The sequence below is a fragment of the Merops nubicus genome, unplaced genomic scaffold, assembly GCF_000691845.1.
Source record: "Merops nubicus isolate BGI_N331 unplaced genomic scaffold, ASM69184v1 scaffold2813, whole genome shotgun sequence".
NCBI classification, from domain to species: Eukaryota; Metazoa; Chordata; class Aves; order Coraciiformes; family Meropidae; genus Merops; species Merops nubicus.
This window is the reverse complement of record NW_008599456.1, coordinates 7,238-26,929: the sequence shown is the minus strand read 5'-3', so window position 1 is coordinate 26,929 and position 19,692 is coordinate 7,238. Positions and strand designations below refer to the sequence as shown.

Here is a 19,692-nt window from a genome sequence, read left to right as displayed (position 1 = left end):
GCAAGACAACCTCTCGTTCTCTGAGTCAGTGCTGTGTTTTGGTCTCTGCACTATCTTTTTCTTAGGGATATAACACTTTTTCTCTCAAATTACAAATTTACAGAACAACCTCATGTTGGTTGAATTTGTAAGAGGATTTTGTAGTTTCTTTTTATTTTTTAGGAAACTACATTCTTCAAATAGTTCTATATTAAAAAACAAACAAACAAACAAATGGCACTAGGCATGACCATATGATTCTATAACCTTTGCCTTGCTTGTTCAAAATACTCAAGTTTTATGCTCCAAATTTCAGACATACCAAGCAAACAGCCCTGAATTAATTGTTGGGGAAAAAAAAAAAACAAACCACTCAACTAAATGGCATTCAGGGATACTTTAGGATTTCAAACTGACAGCTGTAAAATACTTCTTTTAAAATTTAAACTTCTATACTACAAACAGTTAAATATATATACATTTTTTTAGAGGAGTGAAGGAAAACACATTAGTTTTAGAAATTTAGGGTCATGTCTCACCTATGGAATTGGCTCTTGGCATTAGCATTGATTTTTAAACTAAAAATACCTTTAAGACAAAAAATTGGCCAAAAATTTGCTCACCCTGCTGCAATCTCATTTGCATACTCTTGTAGTATAGGAGACAAAACAGACAAGCAAACCCAAGAAATCCCAAGAGATGAAACTCCACAGCATTCTACACCAGGCTCTCATCAAGTGCACTAGAAGTGCAAAGTTAACAACAAAAATGGAATTCAGTTAACATCTTACAATGAAAAATACACTTATCATAAAAGTTAAATTCTTCAGTCTCTTTTCAATACAGAAACAGACTAAACACTACCATTGTAACAAAAAATCTAGGGATTGTTCCATGGTGAATGTCAACAACACTGCACCAAGAAAGTAGAATAATGCAACTTTTTTACTTGGATTTTTTTATGACAGTCATTCTTTTGTTTATGGTTTTTAAAGAGAGGATTATAGCATTTAACTTAGATCAAAATAAGCATAAATCAAGCATGTCACCAATATTAATATTTTAAAAGTAATAATACACATCTTTTGAACAGGTCAAATTCATCAAATACAGAAAGATAAATTTTAGGTCTTTCAAAAATACGACAATTCAGAAACACTAAAGGGAGAAACAGAAACAAATGTTTATAAATGCAACTGAATATGAAATAAATATGAAAAGCCACAGAAAAATATAACTGAAAAATTAACCACAGAAAAATATAGCTGCTTTCAACAGCACAGAGACAATTTTATCTTAGTACTACAAGATGATTCAACTCATATTTCAAAACCAAAACACCCCCACCCCCTACTCAATAAGCTATTATGTAGGGCTCCCGCTTAATAGTTTAGCAATTTAAAAAAAGGTGAAATAAAGTGGATTTGGTTATCACAGCAGCTCTTTGCCCTCTGAAAAGCACAAGTAGACAGACAAAAATAAGTCAAAATCACTGCTTCTCTGACAAATGGTAAATCAATCTATAAAATGAGAAAGACTTATGGACTTGGCAATGACTCAGATTCTCTTTCTTTCCTTTTCATCTCAAAGGCTGCTTTTAAAAAGAACTAAAATGAAATACAAACATTTCATGTAGATAATTTTTGTCAATAGCCTGGTGATCAACTGTAGCAACTCTGTCCATTATTTCATCACAGTCAAATTCATCTCCATGCAATCCTGTTGTCTTTGTGCTGTCTACAGAGAAATTTCTAATACAGACACTGCCTAAACCCATGATATTTTTAAGCAAAACCCTGGTTGTTGAATTAGGTAAAACAGAACATGAAGTTTAGCCACACTTACACAGCATTTCCTATGATTGCATCCAGAGGCAAAAACACTAAAAGAGACAAAGAAACACTATAAAACAAAATAAAAACATTTACCCTTCTTATACGCAGTTCTTCTATTGCCTCCAATAAACTTGTTTTAAAGTCTAGCAGCCGAATGGAAAGTAATGTTCCTGATGGACTTTGAAGAGCAGAGTCAAGCACCTGTGTTTTAAAGTCTTCATCCATTCTTTGAATTTGGTTCTGCAAAATAAAAATCTGTATTTCCTCTCCAGTTTATCATTAAGATATTATTCAAACTGAAATACTTACAAATATGGAAGCAAATTAGTTTTGCAAAGAGTAAAACTACTAGTTATAGCCATGATGCAATTAACAATATTTGCATTTCAAGCTAGCATGCAATACTGTGAAAGAAAACAAACAGCTTTATCATAAATTCACCACATTCATTTGGTCTCCCTCTTTATTTTTGGATTGTTTTTAAACAAATGCTAAAATGAGCATTAAGAAGGAAGCAACAGGTTTTTGTTCCAGAGCTACTGCCCTGTGCTGGCATGAAGATACTGCAACTAAACCATCAGGCCATGAAAAAGTAACTACCTACCTTCAAGAACTCTAAAATCACAAGACAGGCTCAATTTTAAAAGGAGACCTTCAGACAAGCCTGAGATTATGAACTAAAGGTAATATTCTGTGTTTCCGCTTCTGAATTTTAACAAGAAAACTTTTTGGTTCTCTCCCCACAAGACTGAGTAACAAAATGTTGTACTCTAAGCTAGCTCCATTATGTGCTGTCAAGCCAAGACCTACGCTAACATGAGACCCGTGTGTCTCTGTCAGGGCAAAACAAGTCTGTTAGGAGTATCAGAGAGGATTACAACACTCTGCATTAGAGTTACAAGAAGATAACAACTATACATATTGCAACTGCACTCCTCAGATTATTTTTTAAAAAAATATTAAAAAAATTAAAAAATATATAATATTAAACGTAATATTTGAGACTGAATTTCCACTAGCCCACTAGAATACATAATGCTATTCCCTTCCAGAAAACCCCACGTGTGTTTGTGGACTAAGAATCACAGAGGCAGAGGTGGGGCACAGGAGTTACGACTGACCTGGCCACTGCCACAGAGTCCTGTGGAAGGAATTCCTGCAGGAAGAACAGAGACCTGGTCTGTATCATGGGGCCATAACAACTACAAATCAGGGCTCACCACTTTTTCTGCTGTTGTCTAAATAAAACCCTAACATAGATCAAATTTAAGCTGCTTGGTCATGCATAATAGATTGATCTCTGCTTAGCTGCCCCACCACAGAAGTTTTTCTAAGTTACTGAAATAACGGTTTTGTTAAAACCAGAAAAATCACATGACTAACACTAAACTGTTGAATATTAAATATTTACATAAGTTTTGTCAGTGTCAAAATGCATAATGTTTGAAGGACTTCTGAAGAGGTGGCAAACACAAGTCTGAATCAGAACCATGTACAAACGCGTACCACTTCAGGCAACAAAGCTGTTGTGTAAATGTGCCAAGAGGAATCAGGCACCATGCAGCCAATCTGCATACATTTCAGATACAGTTTAAACCTAAGTTGTTGGGATTTTTAGGTAAAGCATTAGGATAAAAAAACAAACCAAACCAAAACAAAACCAAAAAACACAACTGTTTTGGGATCAGCTAAATATTTTAGTATTGATGAAGTCAATGGTTCTGATGTGTTTTTTCATGTGCCTTTCTCCAAAGGCACATTAAAAAAAAAAAAAAATTCTGTTTCTTTCAATTCAAGTTTTAAAAACTGTTTCCTTATAGATTAGTACCACTACTCCATGAAGCACTACTACAAATCAAACTTTTGATATCATATCAACTATTAGGAGATATCATAGCTACAAAACTAATAAAAATGCTAATATTATGCACAACAGATTAGGCACAGAGCCACTTGATTTCACTTTTAACCACGCTATATTCACAAGGGTAAGATTTTGCAAATATAATGTTAAGACATGATGCATGCTTTAATTCTATTGCTGTCAACTGACATTACCAGTTTGGAGTTGGCGGATTTTACAGTGATGACTTTCTTCCAGACAGCACTGCTAACAAATGGAGAATCCTGGTAGCCAGTGTTAATAAGGAAAAAAAAGAGAGTGCTTGTGAAAAACATGACACAGAAGAAGGATGGTCTAACTCTGGGATTCATCCTACAAAGGCAGGTGCACCTCAAAAAATGTGCTTCAGTTATGAAATAATTTCTATTCATGTCAACCAGCAGAAGAATATGTGTATTAACTGATACACAGTGGGGCTTGTGATTTTCCTTCCCATCACAGAAGCCATCTGAAAATTATTTTCTCAGGGGGATATTTTCAAACCAATGCTATACTCCAGTGGATGGAAGGAAACGGGCCTCAGGCACCCATGGGCATTCTCTCAGCTCACTGATCCCAGCAGGAGCACTTGACAAACAAGACTTCACCTCCCTAATGCAGTGAGTAAGGATAAAGGCTTTTATGAGTGAAGCTCATTGAGCCTTCACCCCTCCCTTCATCGTGAAAGTACTATTTTCTCATGGGCAATTTGTACTCAGACTGCTTTTTCCAAAACTGCAACAAATGCTTCACAGCCTACTGCTGAAAACTGTGAGGTCCAGTGTGTTCTATGTGTTCCCTCTCATCCTCCTCTTGAGCGGCGTGAGAGACACTTCTCTGGTCCCTTCCACCGCGCAGAAATCAAAGAACTTTGTTATCTGCTAAACAGCTTATACTGTACTTGACTAGAAACAAAAATACAAAATAATATATAAAATATACAATAATAAAGTTACAAAATATTTTAAAATATCTATCATACTGATAAAATGCTTACTTTATCACACAATAAAACTGTCTAGAGCTACTGTATCATAACTAAATATCCTTTGAGAGAGAAAATTAAAAAAAGCCCATGTAATCCAAGATATTAACAAATAGATGTATTTTTACTTTAACAACTGATGTTTGTCAGAATACCTGTAAAAGAATAATTAACTAGAGCATACATGAGATGATATTCTAAAAGTTAAACTAAAAGTGATTGAAGTTATTTTGAAGCATTTACTACATTTGCTTTCTTATTACTTGTTTTACGTCTAATAAAATAAGGAGAAAAATTATTTTTCAAAAAGCAGATTAAAAAATCCATTTTAACACAATTTTGAGTGCCACAAAAGGGCTTTATATCTTGGAAAAGCACTTATTAAAAATTACATCTTAAATACCCTACACTAGAAAGTAACTTAGCCTATAAGCCTGATAGGGGTCAGGGTAATAACACAGAATGAACAAATTACACTGTCATTCCACTTAAATTATTTAAGTTATTTAATTTGACCTGTAGATAGTCTCTTGTCTTCTCATCATGCCTGACTTTTAAGTGGGAGGTCTTCATTCATGACGATCCTTTAATGGAAGCAAAGCTTTCTCCATTTAACCCATGGTGTTATCAATCATGTACAGGGATAAATGAGGCTGTAAGATTTTGCCAGTATCACAAATGACACTGTGACCCGAGGCCAACATCTTTATTTGCTTCTCCAGTGATTCACTTCAGCAGATATTAACCAATTTTATAATCCATGAAAGGCAAAATTAAAGGACACCATCCATAAAACAGAATAATTCCTATCAGCAACAAAGTGATGTCGGTATTATCTTATAAATTATATGGCCATACAGTGTGGTAATGTAATGAAGTAAAGATGGTAATAATCAAATGCCTAGGGCAAATGCTAATATGCATTTAATCACACAGCATGAAGCCATTTGTCACTACAGTTGGATGCATGCGTACATAAAATACATGAGTCACGTCCTTATTGTTATACTATAACAGCCTCAATTTCACACTATCATTTTACCACAATAACAACTGTACATTTTGATATTAACCAAAACATTCAAACGTCAGAAGTGCAACTGATAGCAGTATCTTTAAGAAGCCCTATCCTGAAATACTTTTCCCCCTACCATTCGACTTAAACTGTGTATGCAGAATTCTATCAGTTTTGCACAAAACCCCCTTCAGGTACATCTTTGCAACACCCTGAGAGACTTTTTAGAAACAAGGTGATTTATGGTATTTCAACATAGGCCAAATGAGTTTTTAAGAATGTATCAAGGTTGATAAATATTGATTTTCAATTGTGTGTTTATAGGCACTTACACACAAACATGAAAGACACAAAACATCTGCCCTAAAATAATCTCAAGTGTTTGCAAATGCTACCTCCAGAAAAATTACACTGAAGTGTAAGCAGCAAGTTCTGTGCTTGCTGAAAGGCAGGAATGAAAATATTTAGTGGAGAAACTTTACCTAGAAAGAACTAAAAGCAGATTTGACTTGAATCCATTCTTACCTTAAAAGAATAAAATGAGACAAAACTGTAAGTTTTACTATAAATTAATATTGCACATACGTTTAGTGATTCAAAACAAAGCAGTTGGCTGTACGAGAGGAGGATAAGAGCCCAGCCTCCACAGTTACACTGGGAAGAGCCCACCAGAAAGTACTAGCAAAAAGGCAGGTGTTGATAGTTTCCCAGATTCCAACCACCACATCTGTCTCTCACCTTGGTTGCATAAACCAGGTGGGATTCCTCCCTGATAAGATAACCTGCTGGCACACAGTACCATAAAATTTTGGCTATAAGACAAGCTGGTACATCACCTGCATAGAAACAACAGCAGACAGGAAATCTGGAACCAACTACGTCATGTAAGAACCACCGACTTGTTAAGAATCCATACATAAAGGTTTGTGTGGCTTAATGCTTATTTCATTGGATCAAGAGATTTACAGTATCTTGAAGTTCTTGGGCTTTCCTATTTTAGATTCAGAGTTTTTCTGCACAGAGGGTTAAACTACTACAGGATGAAAAATATTGTATGCAATTATCTTCAATCTTGCTTTAATTTTACAGTTTAGGGTTTTATAGAAAAAGAAGTTCTTTTTCATTTTCAGTAGAAGGTTGCAATACTGCTCCTCCATCCCACATCTTCCAGCAAGGATATACACCCTCCTTTCAGGAAAAACAGCCACCTCTGTGCATACCAGATACCACCTACACCCAACCGACACCGTGGATCTGCCCACCCACAATTCACCTGCACAGGTCCAGAAGGTGCAAGTCCCCTAAGCAAGCTGCTGGTGGGCTACCACCAGGCCAGGAGCTCCCTTCAGATGCCAGCTGCTGACAGATGTGTAAAGAGGAACACAGAGTGGGTAACAGGGTGCAACACACTGTCTCGAATCAGCTGCACTGGTTTAACTCTCTGTTTTGTTTCCTTTCAGGTTGTTTGTCTTTTGGGAATAGTTAGCTGAGAGTGGTACCATTCACACATACAAACAAAACAACGCAAGTAGCCTAAACCTTTCATAAAAATGCAGGTTCTAGGAAAGCAGGCACTACCTCTTGCAGTTACAGAAATTATGTATCTGTGTCCAACGGGGTGCTAGTTCACAAAAGTATTTCCTTCTCAGAAGAGAATCCATCATGTAATTCATATTTTAATGATGCTCCTCTACAGCTTGTTAAAAAATATTACTACTATCTACTCATTGTCATCTGTTATCATGACAATCTAAAAATCATTACAGCATCATACAAAAATAAAACTATTTCCTTCTGTGTCTTCCAATTTTTTGTAAGTTAAACCTCAAAAAATCCCAAACTTTTCAGTCTTCCAAAGTGTTCTGCCCACTTTATAAGATAATTTGTTTCTAAAAGCTCAGGTTAATATACCACTATATTGGTTTTCATTTAAAAAGAACTATGTTCTTCTTCAAGATATAATATGAGGACCTGAACTCTTTAAAAAGGCACAAAACTAGAAGACAATAAAAATCCAGTATTTGTATTTCTGTAGTCATGTCATCTTAAATAAAATAAAATTTAGAGGGACAGGAAAGACTTGTGGTTTTCAAAAGCAGAAGACTGTATGATTTATTGGAATTTTACACCAAATCAGGTAGTTTTGTCAACACAAAGTATTATTTTTTAAAAACACTTTATACTAATTCTAAATAAATATTGATATATACTAAAATTCCATAGAATCTTTTACTTATACATTACATAAACCTGTATTTGGGGAGCATACACTTGACGTACGAACAGCTGCCCCAAGACAGGCAAAGGGTCCTTCTACCTCACTGTTTCATCAATAACAAACAAAAATACACTTGTAACTCTTCTGCTAAATGAAAGTGAACAGCAATTCTTCTCCTTGACCTTGCAGCAACAGAATATTTTAATACCAGCCCAGAGCACTAATTTGGATCACATATTGCTTTTTATAGTGCAAGAGTCAAGTACAGCATTACCCTTAGCATGCAATTTATGTTTAAACCATACACCTCTGAAGACTGGTGGAACCAGACTGCTTCTTCAAGGCTTTTCTGGAGGACACTCTCTATCCCTTTACTTGATGGATTAATAACACTTGCTGTATCCTCTCTCATTAGGTAGCTCTATCTACCCTTTTCTGTGATCTTTCCTAAAGTTATATTTTGACTAGTTTTACTGTAAAACAGGACAGAACTGCCTAAAACGCTCATGGCAAATTCTGAAACAGGGAAGTGTATATAATATGAAGTGTATATAATATATCATGTATTAATTAATTTTATCCATTTGTGACCTTGATATTATTTCTTATTTTCCAAATACAAATTAGTCCTAGCTACATCAGCTTGTCCTTATCTATGGTATTAGAAGCTTCTGGCCTAAATTAATTGGCATTTGTCTAAATTTAAGGTAAGTGTAAAGATTTTCCTTCTTGAAGCTGCATACTTGTTCTAGAGTTACTTTCCTGTGTTTTGACAAAAGCATCATGTCCTTTGCAGAAGGAAGACCAACATTACTTCTATAATAGAGCAATTGTCCCTAAGAACATGCCTTAGAATCTTAGAATCTGACAAAACCATCATTAGAAACTAGTAATCTGAAACAGTCTGGTAGGTGAAAGATCTCTTTTCAAAGTTTCAGGTTTTAGTAAAATTTTGCACAAAGTATTGTAAAAAGAACTCTCAGCTGCTACAATCCTCAGTTTTTTCTTGGTCAAGAAGCAATGGGTCTGGGTTGTTTGTTTTGTTTTTTCTCATTTAAGTTTGGTTTGTGGTTGTTTCCCTCCTCTCCCCCACATTTCCAACTCTGTTTCAAAATATTAATGAAGCTACTGTTTAGGAGTACAGATAGGTGAATTATTATGAAACATGGCAATAGGGTTTAACAGCTTTTGTTGCAAGCCCATCTAAATATAAAGGCCGAGCATGCTATACGTATACTCATCACATGACAACAAAAAAAAAGGAGCAAAGCTGAACACCACATTCCTCAGAAGACCAAACTGATGCTCCAGAAAGGATTTAGTAAAGTCTCTCCAAGAGTCTTATTTACTCAATCTTGATATTTACTTAATACTTGATTTTGATGTGATAATAGCCAGTTCAAGCAGTTACCACAGTGCTCCAATTCAGCTTTCTAGGTCATAATCCAGTGAAGGTTACTCCCATCAAACACAGAGATATAGTAAACAGAACATGAAGAGTGAAGTTTTTAAGCGTGTTTGTCAGTTATCTGAGGTCTGTATTAGCTACCTATTGAATTCCAGATGAAATTTAATAGATTGAAACTGCTTGTTGAAGTATTACATAGCTTGGGATCTGCAATTTCCCCCATTAGAAGAGGTTCTCTTCAGTAATTTGAATTATTTTGATGAAAACATTATCTTTCAAAAGCTAGCCAGCTCAGGCACTATCCCAAAAAACAGGTGACTTAAAATTTCTGTATTTGGTTGATAGTAGGTCTAATAAACACAGAAATACATTTTCATGATCCTTATGTTCTGTAACCAAAAATAATTATAGTGTATTGTATCTGTGTTTTAAGGGACAATATTGTGGTATAATCATCGATAACAGATTTTTTCAACCATGAGTAATAAAAATTAATAAAATAATCTACAAAAAAATCTTGATTTATTTCAGTTCAAATTAAGTGGAAAACATGAAACAGTTGCACCCTAAACCTGTAAAAATGTGTCTCTACTTACAACATGTTTATACATGGAATTAAATTCTCCTTCTCCCTAACCTTTTATTCCAAATATTTATTCAGCATCCCTTTACTTATTAGTATAGAGACGTTAACTGTTCAAGGGATTAAGAGAATCCAGGTTTACTCAAATTCTGCAGGCACAGAAAAACCTAGAGGTCTTTTGGCGGGGCAAAAGGCAGTTTGCCCTCGTTTTAAACACCATGCTGCCACCTAGTCGACAACCCCATGAACTAAGCTGTCCCCATGCTGGAGTCACCGCAGCGACAGCTAAAACAAACGAGGGCTCTGCCAGCACAGCGCAAGCAGCAGCTGCAGCTTTCAGTGCCCATCTGCATCATGTCATTCGCTGCAAAACCAGCAGTGTTCAGGTGGCGTTCCGATGTCATAGCTGCTACTCATTTGTAGTTACAACTGTGTCCAAAATATTATAATATTAACATTAAACCGATTTATGCTGAGGAATGTATTTTAAAAATTGTACTCATATGTTTGAAATCTAAAGATCTCTGAAATTTAGTTTTATTAATTAAAGATTTTTTAAAAAAAAAATCTGCTTATGGAAGCATCATTCAGAATCAAGTTGAGCTGTGCAGTGTTTCTTATGTGACAATCTCATTAAGTGGAATAAATTGCTCTCTTGGCTACATCTAATCCAAAAGATTAGGGCACACAGCAGCACAAGGAGCAAACAATCTCCTGTATCAGCAAGTTCAGGTACTACTGATACTTAAGTTCAGTGCAACATTTTTGAAATATCTGTTTATATTCAGAAATAATTGATTTGCCTGAAGGATGGTTTGGGGTTTTTTTTCAATTTTATTTTATTTTAAATGTGGCTGACAAAAAGTACTACTCTGTCCCTCTACAAACCATTCCTCAACACAACTTACACTAGCAGTACTATTTAAAGTTTTGGGATCTCTATTGTAAAGCTTCAAAAGGAAAGAAATTATCTCAGTGGGGCATAATATGGTAAGAAAATTGTTTCCTGCCTGCCAAAGCCTCATAGATAATGTCGGTATTAGTGAAAAAAAAATCCTGTCTCATCATTAGAGCAATTTCCCAGTCCTCTATGTGTGCATCCTGCTACAGGTTAGTGTGATGGCGTCTCTGCAGCACCAGGTTTGGAACAGCTCCCACAGGAGGTCAGGAGCAGCGGGAGAAGGGAAGGGGCAGCCTTGTTCCAGCAGGACACTGGGCTTTCTGTCTCCTCCCTCGGCCACAGCATTCCCACAACGCCAAAACAGCAGAGACTGCAGAAACCAAGTAGATGTTCTTCGCCCTCTTTGGGTACCCAATTTAGCAGGACAGAAGACAGGATGCATGACCTTCCATCAGTGTGCCATGTAATTACTGTCTTCTAAAGCATCTTTAAAAAAACCTTGAATGCAAAAGGCATAAGAAATCAAACCAGCAACACTTTTAAGATGATACAAACATCCTGAAGACAGTATTTTGAGAGCTTTTTTTATGTTAGCCTTTACCATGAACACAAGAGAAACATGATTGACATATTACCAGAAACACTCAGTAATTATGGATGTTTTACATATTTGTTCAAATTCCTGGGTGAAAGACGAGATTTAAGCTTTCCTACTGAGGATAAATTTTGCAGCTTGAAGCACTCTACTGTTGGCTACATGCTCAGCTCTTTTTTTTTTCAGCTAAAAATTATTGCCATAGCTATAGTAACATGACATGCAGTTGGCACAAGGGAGCCAGAGGACACTAAACCAGGAAAGACACCCTGCTTTCAAACCAGGCTGAAACACACTGAAGTCAGACACAATAAAGACCAAATAAGCAAAGAGCAGGTATAGATGCAAGTGCAGGAGAGGCACACAGGAAAAGCAGGAGAAACTCTCCTGTACCTTTTTGCCCATTTGGTTTCATACCAGACATGGAAAAGGAGGTGATGACAGAAGAGATGCATCAGGTATTAACTATTTTCCTCACAGACCTGTAGCCTGGCGAAGCTGTTCTTATGCCAAGAGGCAAGCAGCCTGGCTAGAAGTTTAAATAAGTCTTTTCAGGCTTGGGATAGGGCACTGCATAAATAAATCCATATGAGCAGCAAGAGACCAAGCCCTACATGAGGAAACCAAGGAAAGACACTGCTATCTCTAGGACAGGCCCCAAGATTATTGACAGCACTGTGGCCTGCCAGGCACATTTGGAAAACTGCTTCTTAAAAAAAACAACACAAAACAAAAAAACAAAAACAAACAAACGAACGAAGAAAAAAAAAAACGCACACACACCACCACAAACAGAAAACCAAACCACACACACACAAAACCCAAACAAATCGCACAAAAAAAAAAACTAACCCAGATTTTCATTTTACATTTACATTTGCATTTTCACCCAGTTCTAGTGAAGCAGAGGCAGGTTTTTCTCTCCCAGGGGCAGTCCCGCAGCCGCAAGCCCCTGGCTGACCTGGGCAGGGAGCGGGGTCTCCACATTATCCCTTCCCCTCCTCATCCTCCCCGGCGCCATCTTCCCGCCAACGGCCCGCCCCGCCCTCCTCAGGGTGCCCGAGCCAGCACACTCTTAAAATGCCGTTAATTTGAGTTTGTTAGCAATTCCCAGGAGTAGGACACTCCACCCTTTCCAGCCTGAGACGGAAGCGAGCTGTCCCGGTCCCCGCCCCGAGCGCTGCCGCCCTCAGCGCGGGCTCCTGCCGAGGGCAGGCAGCAGAGGAGCAGAGACCTTCAGGGCACAGAGGCTTTCAGCTTCGCGCCCTCACAACGTAGGGAAACGCAGGTAATGCACCCCCAAACCCTTCACTCTGCCCTCTAGTGACCCCACGCCTTTCTTCAGTGAATGAGACCCAGAAGATAAATTTGTTTTTCAAAGGCATATCTGTTACTTTTTTTCCTCATCTTGTATGTCCTACCATGCACTTCTGAAGTGGATGAGTATTTTGCCAGAAGTTTGTACTACTTTACCTCTAAACTTTTTTGGCACAATAAATTAGACTTCTCAACACTGTTACGGTTTAACTAGCTGCTTAATTTGATTTTGTTTAAAGGGCACACAACACTAAGGAGAAGGTGAATTGACTTTTGAGAGGCACACAGTCCAACTTTCTGGGAACACATATAAAAAAGAAAATGCTTTATATCAAAATCTATGTTGCCAAACCACTTAAGTTAAAGAAGATTTATTTTTCTTTTAAATGGGATACCTGAAATAGTATGTCCTTGGTATTAAAAAGTAGAATGATGATGCTCAGAGCTACATTCTTACTCAGACCAAATAATTTCTCACCAAAAACTTTGCTTTCTTGGCTAGGCAGCTTCACTCACACAGGGTCCCAAAGGAACATTCCTAGGAAGGTGAATTCCAGTAATACTGGAAACCTTCAGTGATGCCAGCCCTTCTGAATGCTTCCTATTCCTACGTAATGGTGAATCTCCTTTTGAATGCATTATCAAATTCCTCTTCATGAACCTTTCCAGACACTACCATGGTGATGCTCACAAGTCAGAGTGATGGGTTTTCTATGTATCACAAATGGATCTTCACACATTACAGCAAAACTCCTCAGCTAACACACCCAAGGCTTAAGCCACTGGAGCAGCTGAACAGTAGGTTGGTTGAAAATGTACTTTCCCCATAGGTCTTTGTGGCTGTTTTGAGTATTACTGGATGACTAGAGGAAATAAACAACTAGAATATATTATCCATTCAGGAAGATCTGCCAGTGAATTTTCACTTTTCAATGAAATTGACCTTTTATTTACACAAACATTTAGTTTGACCTTCAGCTGCAGAGTCTTACCTATTTAAAACTCAATCCTGCTCACGCTCCCACTGACTTCAAGATAATAAGAGCCAGGTAGCACAACAAGCACAGCATGTTAAATACAACTGGGTTATTTAAAGATCAGGTAAGACAAAATGGTTTGTCCAACTCTGTTTTAGAATTTTCATAGAAAATGGCAAGATAATTAAAACTGAAAAACTATATCCAACAATTTTTTTTAAATAGCACTGCATAAAAAACCACCACATTTTAAACAACTTCACCAAGAATAGCTTCAAAATTGTATGCTGTTATTTGTTACTTACATAGTAACCGTAGTGTCAGTTTATGACTTTAGCAACTAAGTAGTTTGCTGCAAAACTTTACATTTATTTTTCTAATTACCTTCATACCATTAATAAATCAATGCTGAACTGCTGCATGGAAAATGACCTAGATATAAGAGGAAGAAAAGGGATACAAAGTCATACAACTCAGGCAATGCATAATAGGAGTATAATGTGAAAATGAACACTACAGTGAAAAGGTATACAGGAACTTATTTATCAAGGATTTCCATTTAACACGGAATTTGAGCTGAAGTCTCTAATAACTAGCTATTAGGGTCTATTACTTTTGCTTGACCAAACTTGAAAGAGGCAACAAGAAATTGGGTAATGAACACGAGAAATAAATAGGTTTCCAGTAACAATTTCACTTCCTGGACAAGGGATCTAGAACAATGGAAGTGAATTGCAGAAATATATATATGACCTATGATAGGACAAGGGGTAATGGGTGCAAATTGGAGCATAGGAGGTTCAAGGTGAATATCAGGAAAAATTTTTTTACTGTGAGGGTGACGGAGCACTGGAACAGGCTGCCCAGAGAGGTTGTGGAGTCTCCTTCACTGGAGACATTCAAAACCTGCCTGGACGCCTTCCTGTGTGATGTACTCTAGGTGACCCTGCTCTGGCAGGGGGGTTGGACTAGATGATCTTTCGAGGTCCCTTCCAACCCCTATGATTCTATGATTCTATGATATCCTATCTTAAAAGAAAACAAAACAAACGTGAAGGTAGTATAGGAACACTTTTTACTTACTTTCCTCTCTATGCTAAAATTCAAATACAAAAGTAAAAAAAAAAATTAATTGGTTTTGACTCAAAGATAGTAATCCAGGTGAAATGCAAACAGTCTCAAACAACAGCATGAATTTCTATGAAAGCACCATTTCTGTAAATTGTATAGTGCAAGCATCTTTCCAAAAAGTTCATTGCAAGTAATTATGTATATTTACACATAAATCACATTTTATGGAAAGATAATACAGTCACTGTGGAATGAGTTGCCTTTTTTCCCCTGAAATTGTATTATTTACTTAGCAAAGCTCAAAATATTTGAGACAATACCTGGAAGTGTATTATTTTCCAAACTACAATTCAGAAGGCATTCTTTTGCAGAAGTTTTGAAATATGTAACCTAGATCTACTAGACAGCGACATAATTTGGACTGTCACCAGTAACATGAGATCTATTCCTGTCAGGGCTACAGCTGGAAGCTAAAAATCTAATAGAGTGGAGGGCTGACTTTCAAACTGAAGTGTACGAGCAGTGCTCCAGATGAACACCAGATCAGCATACACTGGCCATGGCAGCTGTTGGGAATCACAGTGTTTGCTATTCAGCACAGCACTCCAATATTTCAAGGACATTTGGCAGTCTAAGTAGATTAACATACTAAGCAAACCTTTATCATTGCTATAATGATTTCTACTTGGAATTTGATATTTTTAATCATAAGTTTATACTTTAAGAAACCCTTTTTCAAGAAAAGTCCAATTATTTTTAAGATACTGATAATAAAGCTTCTGTATTACTAATAACTTCAGATGTCATCTCAAATCTGCATCAGTCTTTACTGTAAATATCTGCTTCAGGTCATCTGCATATTTCTTAAACACTACATAAAGTTGATAATGAAACATGCCAAGCAAACACCATTTCACTAAAGGCCTTTTCTCTCTCAGTACATGCCATTGCTACAATTAAACCAAATTCGGTTGGTTTATACGTAGAACTGACACCATTACCATTAACATGAGGTATTTCATAAAATAATAAAATGTCATTTATTTAGCAACTTTGGAATTCATGAAATCATGTTTCTAGAAACTAATTGCAGTTACATCTGTTAGTCTTGTGAGGGGTTTTTGTTAGGTTGTGGTGGGTTTTGTTGTTGTTTTGTGGGTTTTTTGTTTGTTTGTTTTATAAATAAAGTTCCTTATGTACAAACTTATCCTCTTATTTCCAAGGTGATTTGAACATAGTACACTGAAGTAAAAAAGTTGCATTTTCACTTTAAGTTATTTTAAAGGTAGAGCATGGAACCATGAATTCTTACAGGAAACACAACTGTTTAGTGTTTTTTTTTTATAATAGACATATTAAAAGAAAAAAAGAGTATTTGCACAAAGATAATACAAGTAAATATCTAAATAATATGAAATAAGTTGGGTAATTATACTCTGTGTCAAAAGAACATATTGTAGATCATCTGTGTATTTTTAAGTGATCAGGCATATTTGGACTAATGACACGCGACAGAGGAAACTTGTCTGAAACTTCAGTGGTAATGCCAGTGCTGCAGAGAACGTGGCTGGTCCATCATCAGTTTCAGCTATATGGCTATGATGATTCGGGGATTATATTCAACTCAGTCTCTGCTAACTCCTCCACCAAGGCAAATTCATTTTTGGAGCCAGACTGACTCTCAGGGCAGGGTAGTGGGGCAGCCCTGCTTGCTCCAAGTAGGACTCTGCATGGGGCTGGGGCTCCTGACCCACAGAAATTTGGGCTTCCAGCTTTCTGCCAAGTACAGCACCAGTTTCCCACTTTTCTTCCTCCCCTGTTAAATGAGCCTGTGTCTACCTACATTATTTTTGTTACTTACTTTTGCTCAAACCAGGGAGTGGGAAGAAGGACTTGAAGGATAGAAATTCCTTTCTTTCCATCATCCCTGCATACCAAACAAACAAACAAAAAGTTATTTTGGCCTCCTATCTCTGATTTTTAAATCCTTCCAGATTCTATAGTCCCAAGTCTTTCCAAAAAGCCCTATGTTGGATCACCTTTGTCCAGAGAGCAGCTGTGTTTCCATTGCTTCCTGCTTTGGATATCTCCCCATTTTCTGAATTATGCCCCATTGACACAGATCCCCCAACCAACCAGTGACAGCTAATAAAGCTCACTTGCTCTGCCTGTTCCAGAAGCAGTCCCCATGAAGAAATCAATTAAATGTGTACTCACCCCTTAGCTTTTTCTATGAATAATGCTATTCACAAGTTAATTGTGTATATAACTGCTTTGCTGAACACTCACCATCAAAACAAGGTTAAAACCAAAAATGTCTGCTCTAAGTAAATTTCAAAACCTTAATCTGAGGTTCCCCCCACCTTTTTTTTTTTTTTTTAAATCTCAACTGCCTCCTTAAAGGAACATTAACACAGTCTCATAGTTTCTTTCCTTACAATAAGGAAACAAACTGCACTCACACTGAATGTATGGTCAGCTAGCACGTTACTTGTGCATGGAGTGCCGATTTTAAAAACAATCAAAAAAAAATCAAGCTACTTATGTAAAATAAAGTCTGCCTTAAGACAAAGAAATAATTTCTAGTACTGTAATTCAGAGCTTATCTCAAATAACCATTTTCAATACCTTAAAATAACTTGTTGGCCTGTTTTTTCAGTTATAACAATCTGCCCCAATATATCCGCAGCATAAAAAAATGGTATCAGATTCAAACCATTTTAAAATAAAAGTAAAAAAAAAAAAAAAAAAAAAAAAAAAAAAAAAAAAAAAAAAAAAAAAAAAAAAAAAAAAAAAAAAATCTTTCTTCTGTATTTAGCTCAAATATGCTACAAAGGTACATAAAGTCAGTACACAACTCTTCCTTATTTTTCTGGCTTTTTTTAAAAAAGGGTTTGAAGTATTTAGGGGCTTGTGTCTTTGTTGGGTATTTTTTTGTTGTTTGGGTTTTTTTGTTGTTGTTGTTTGTTTGTTTTTAAACAGACTTTTTTTGTTAAAAGTAAACCAAAACTAGCAACTACCATCAGATTCAACAGATTATTTCATTTGGAACAGCATCAGGCCTAAAACTGGCACATAGTGACATCTGAAAGACATGAAGACCTAGGTCTCTCCAATTTTGTTTTTCATAAGTGTATTATATAAAATAAGCTGGTGTAAGAGATTGGAGGAGGGGAAGAATCGGAGACTCTTTGGCTGACTGGATGTGTTACATTAATTTCTTAATATCTGAAGGAGTGGATTACCTCTCTAACAGCAATGGGAAATTAGTTTCTTTATTTCTTCATTAAGACTGTGGGAGGGAAATTAATTTACTTCTCTGGTTTTCCAAATTAATTGAATATATCTTTATTAAAGTGATAAATATATACACATGCTTTTTGGTTGACAGAATTCTCTAAATTAATCCTAAACAGACACTTTAAAAGCAGTTTGATAGCAGACAGTTGTGGGGTTTTCTGCTTCGTTTTCTGATGTTACAAAAATATTGACAAAATGGGTCATATAAACCAAATTCCATAAAGCTGTCTATAGAATAAAGTATTTGAAAACAGTTTTTCTACAGTAATTTTTTGTGGTATTAGTTAAATAGCATATGGTTTGGTCTTCATTTCTTCCTCCTCTGACCATTATTTTTGAACCCAGTTATTGCGGCTTGTAACATGTTCCTGCCTGTCTATGCTTTCATACGCATAGGTATAGACATCAAAAATGTTTTTTGAATGCATATCAAAAACCTGTTGTTTTTAAAACCATCATCCACTTAGTTTGAAGAATAAGCCAAAGTATTTTGAAATGTCTAGATACCTCCATGTGTGTATTGGTACTTGGAGAAATTCACAAAGCACCTCAAAGTCACTCTCTTCCTATGCATTGAATGTTTTTATATCTGTTTGTGTTGTAAATGTGTTTCCAGCAGCCCATTATTATGTTGCTTTGTTGACATTCTTTAGTACTCTTAGGCAAAGTCAACCACCTCAAAGTGAGCTTATTCCAACAGTATTTTTATTCAGCCTTCTATTGCATAAACAGTATAATCTTTGTATCTAACATTTCTCTTACTCAAAGCACTTTTCTAAAGAACTGGGACACTTAAGCATCTAGGAAAAAAAAAAAAAAAAAAAAAAGAGGAAAACGAGCTCTACCCCAGCCAACAGTGGCATTTCCATCTCCTGGTATCAGCCAAAGACAAGATGCCTTAGCAAACAGCATGCTCTGCCCAGACATAAATACGAAAGCATCCAAGTGGAATCCAAGAGCCTACAATGTAATGCAAGTTAGATCTGTCAGTCCTTTAGAATCATCAAGTCCTTCATGCACATTTTGGTCTAGAGGCTCAAAAGAGTAAGAAAACTTGTAACAGAGCCTCCTACAATACTTAATTTTCCTCATATACTTCAAATGCATTGAGCAGAGAATACAATTTCTCTTCCTAGCTCAATGGCAATTAGAAGTCCATGCTATTTTATGGGGCTTCCATCTCTGTGCAAATAAGTAATCATGCCCAAAACTATATCAATACAGACACCAGTTATTTTAAGGTGTGGGTTTTTTTTTTCGTTTTTAAACTTAAGTGGCCAACTTTGCAACATCTACCTTTCACACAAGTTACTGTATTATTCTTTACTTGAAGAAAAACATAAGAAATTAATCAGCAGACAATTACTTCTAAAATTCACTGAAGTTACTGTAAACCCAAACTCAAACTCTAACCTTTACCACTAATTCCTAAGCAAAAGCCATCAATTTCCCTAGTAAGGTCTGTGACTGTTTGACAATCTTAATTACCAAAACACTTTGTTGTATAAAATTTTAAAAATAATTAAAAATCCATGAATGCAGAGGACCAAATTACCTCCATAATCCTTGAAAAAAAATAACTATTAAGGCAATTGTCCTAAACAATTACTTAGAACTTACAGGTTG

The 19,692-nt window shown here is 36.2% G+C and overlaps 1 protein-coding gene across 1 annotated transcript in view; it reads right to left on the bottom strand.

Moving 5' to 3' along the window:
* Nucleotides 1-2,039, bottom strand: part of CCDC73 (coiled-coil domain containing 73) — a 52,019-nt gene extending 49,980 nt beyond the window's left edge. Inside the window, exon 1 of the mRNA XM_008937381.1 lies at nt 1,908-2,039. Within this exon, the coding sequence (XP_008935629.1) occupies nt 1,908-2,039 (132 nt within the window). The remainder of the gene's footprint in view (nt 1-1,907) is intronic.
* Between the last annotated feature and the right edge of the window lie 17,653 nt (nt 2,040-19,692).